The following is a 2,898-nucleotide window of genomic DNA, read 5'->3' on the forward strand; positions in this document are numbered from 1 at the left end:
GGGAGCTGGCGCCCGTTTCTTTCTCATTTCTTTCTCTGAATTTTCACTGCGGGGCTTTTATCTTCTCCTTAATCCTACCATTTCTGTCAGGACGTAATCTCTTTCTCAAATTTACATTTTAATTACGAGGCCAGCTGAACTAGGTACGATCGATAGTGTCAGGCTTGAGCCGAGCCCCGCGCTCGCCCCCGCCTCCCACTTCCTGCCATCGATCCCGCAGCCCAGCCTGCCACCGCGCAAATAGGTGCTGCTTGGTCACTTTAAACAAAAAGGGGATTTAGGCGTTTTTTGTGATTTTTCTTAAGAGCCGTCGCGGGAGTGAACTTGAGCCGAGGTCCGGGCCTGGGTCTGGCGCCCTGGTCGCCAGGTAGGGCCCGCGGCTGCTGGGCTCCCCGTTGGTGTTCTCCCCAACAGCGCCGTTCCCAGTGCCATGGACTCACCTGCTTTTTGGATTTTTACTTGAAAGTGCGTCGTGGAGATTGATTTCCTACCGCGGTGTGAGGATGGTAGTGTCTTCAGCGCCCTGACTGTTTACCCTGCTTCACCACGCTTACTCGTCTTTTTAATGGTTTAAAACAACAAATCAATGAAAAGTATATTTCATTCTTGTAACTCTTAGGAACTCTCACATCGATCGTTGGGCAGCGATTGTATCCGTCTTCGTAAGCGCCACTGCGGCCACTTACCGGCCCGCCTCCCCACACGTGCGCGTGGCCGTGCGTCTGCACCGGCTGGGAGTGCGGCGTTGCCGAGGTCCTGGGTGGGGCGCCCGGAAGGCCTCGTCCCTGCACCTGGGGTGTGCTGGTGACAGAGCCTGGTCCCCTCCTGCCTTCCGCGTGTGCTCAGAGCTGGGGGCTGCAGGTGACCCACACGGACCTGCCGTGCTGATGAGTGGCTCTGCCCCGGTCCTCCACTCTCAGCCACGGGCACTCGAGAAGCAGGGGTGAACCCCACACTCTCAGTCTGTGTGCGAGCTTGGAGGGCGTCTGGAGCAGGGAGGGCAGGCGAGTCTCGTGAGGGACTTGGAGAAAACATTTTCAGATTTGTGGCATCATGAGGCTTCTGCAAAAGCACCAGACAGCTCATGGGTGCGTGTGAGGCTGCGTGCAGACACCAGGCTCTGTGTGCATGGAGGCCGCGTGCAGACACCAGGCTCTGTGTGCACTGGGAGGCCGCGTGCAGACACCAGGCTGCATCGCTTCCTATTTTCTCTCTCGCTTCTCTGAGTGAGTCCCTGCACATAGATGGAAGGTCGGAGGTGCCGTCTGGAGGCCGGGCACAGGGCGTGTCGGTGTCCTCGTGGCTCTGCTCTTCCGGCGGCCCTGTGGCCCCTGGAGCTGCCCACTTGGCCGCCCTGTCAGTTTTCTGTGTCCTGGGAAGGATTTCTCGGATGGGAGGCCCATGGTATCTGCTGTAGAAGCCGTGAACTTGACACTTGGTGGAGCTGGGTGAGAAAGTCTGAGTTTGAACACCACCCCTCAGGCGTCATACTCAGCTGCTTGTGGTGCCCGTGGGTGGTCACAGCTTTGGGAGGAAAGCTGTTTAGACCTTTTTCTTCCCCTCTGATGTTTCTAACCGCTCTTCTGAGTGACTTGCCTGTTCTTTCTCTGTCTCCTTCTTGCCCTCAGGAAACCCCTTGGTCTTTCTCTGATTCCAGGAAGCCTGGATTCTCTTTTCCCCATTCCAGTTATTTCCTCTCCTGGGGTCAGGTGACGAGGATGTGGACACACGTCGTGCCTCCGTGCGCTGAGAGCTGCCCACACGTGTGTGTGGCCGCCTCCCGTCCCACATCCCTGCCGGGGGCCGTCCTCCCCAGGCTGCTCGGATCTCCTGTTCATCTTCTGCTGCGTCTCCAGCATCTCTTCAGTTCTCATCTCCTGGGTGCTTTGTTCACTGTCTTTCCTGCCGTGTGGAGGAAAGCTCAAGAGAGGGGGCAGGGCCCCCAGGGTGGAGTGCCTCTGGGTCCTGATGGCTCCGCCCCCTGCCTCCCGGGACGCTGGCCCCGTGCGCAGCTGGGCAGGGCTGGCAGGGGTCAGGGAGAGCCCAGGCACCGGCTGGCAGGGGGGTCTGGTGAATGGGGTCCAGGGGTGTCAGAGACATGGCCCCCGCTGCCATGGGCACTCGGCGTGAGCACCTGGCCCGCAGAGGTCGGTGTCCGGCGGCCTTGGCAGTGAGTAGCCAGCCATGGGCCTGGGCTGGCCAGGCAGGTGCGCTCACGGGCTATGCTGTCACCGGGGCGGGGCGCCCTCCAGGGCTCTGTGCAGGATCACCGAGTGGCGACGGAGAGCAGACATCTTTGTGTTCCAGGGCTGGAGGAAGGTCTGGCCGCCCCAGGCTCGCAGGCGAGGAAGAGGCCTGGGAGTGACATGGAGGCCTTCGACCCCACCTCTGCGGCCGCCCAGCAGCAGTGGCCCCGGCCCCACGGGCCCCCAGCCTCGCCCCTGAGCCCCAGGTGACGCCCAGGCCACCCCAGGGCGGGTGCCTACCACGTTTGTCCTGGGGTGGGGACCTGGCGCCCTGAGTCCTCTCCACTGGCGTGCAGGCTAGGTCCACCCCAAGGAAAGGCCCGAGGCTCCGGGGCCAGAGGGACAGATGTTTGGGCACCCCGAGCCCCGTGTGAGGAGTGCGGTGTGAGGCTGGCTCCCCTGGTCCAGGTCCGAGGTGCAGGGGGTGGGGGTCAGGGCCCAGGGGTGTCCCCAGGACCTGGGGGACGGGAGAGGCAGGTGGCCGAGGGCGGCCCGGCTCCCCATCCCTGAGCCCTGCTCACTCTCCAGGGCTCCGCTGGCACCGGAGCAGGCCGCGTGGCGGGCGGCAGAGCAAGCCCGGGCGCCTGTCGTACCCTTTGGGGTGGACCTGTGCTACTGGGGCCAGGAGGAGCTGATGGCCGGCAAGATCCTC

The 2,898-nt window shown here is 62.4% G+C and overlaps 1 protein-coding gene across 1 annotated transcript in view; it reads left to right on the top strand.

Moving 5' to 3' along the window:
- LOC104984927 (UV-stimulated scaffold protein A) overlaps positions 1-2,898 on the top strand; it is a gene marked incomplete at its 5' end in the record, with an annotated part of 17,272 nt that overhangs the window by 8,843 nt on the left and 5,531 nt on the right. The window contains 2 exons of the mRNA XM_010834895.1: positions 2,308-2,452; positions 2,775-2,897. Coding sequence (XP_010833197.1) covers positions 2,308-2,452; positions 2,775-2,897 — 268 coding nt within the window. The remainder of the gene's footprint in view (positions 1-2,307; positions 2,453-2,774; position 2,898) is intronic.

The sequence above is a fragment of the Bison bison genome, unplaced genomic scaffold, assembly GCF_000754665.1.
Source record: "Bison bison bison isolate TAMUID 2011002044 unplaced genomic scaffold, Bison_UMD1.0 scf7180017845476, whole genome shotgun sequence".
NCBI classification, from domain to species: Eukaryota; Metazoa; Chordata; class Mammalia; order Artiodactyla; family Bovidae; genus Bison; species Bison bison.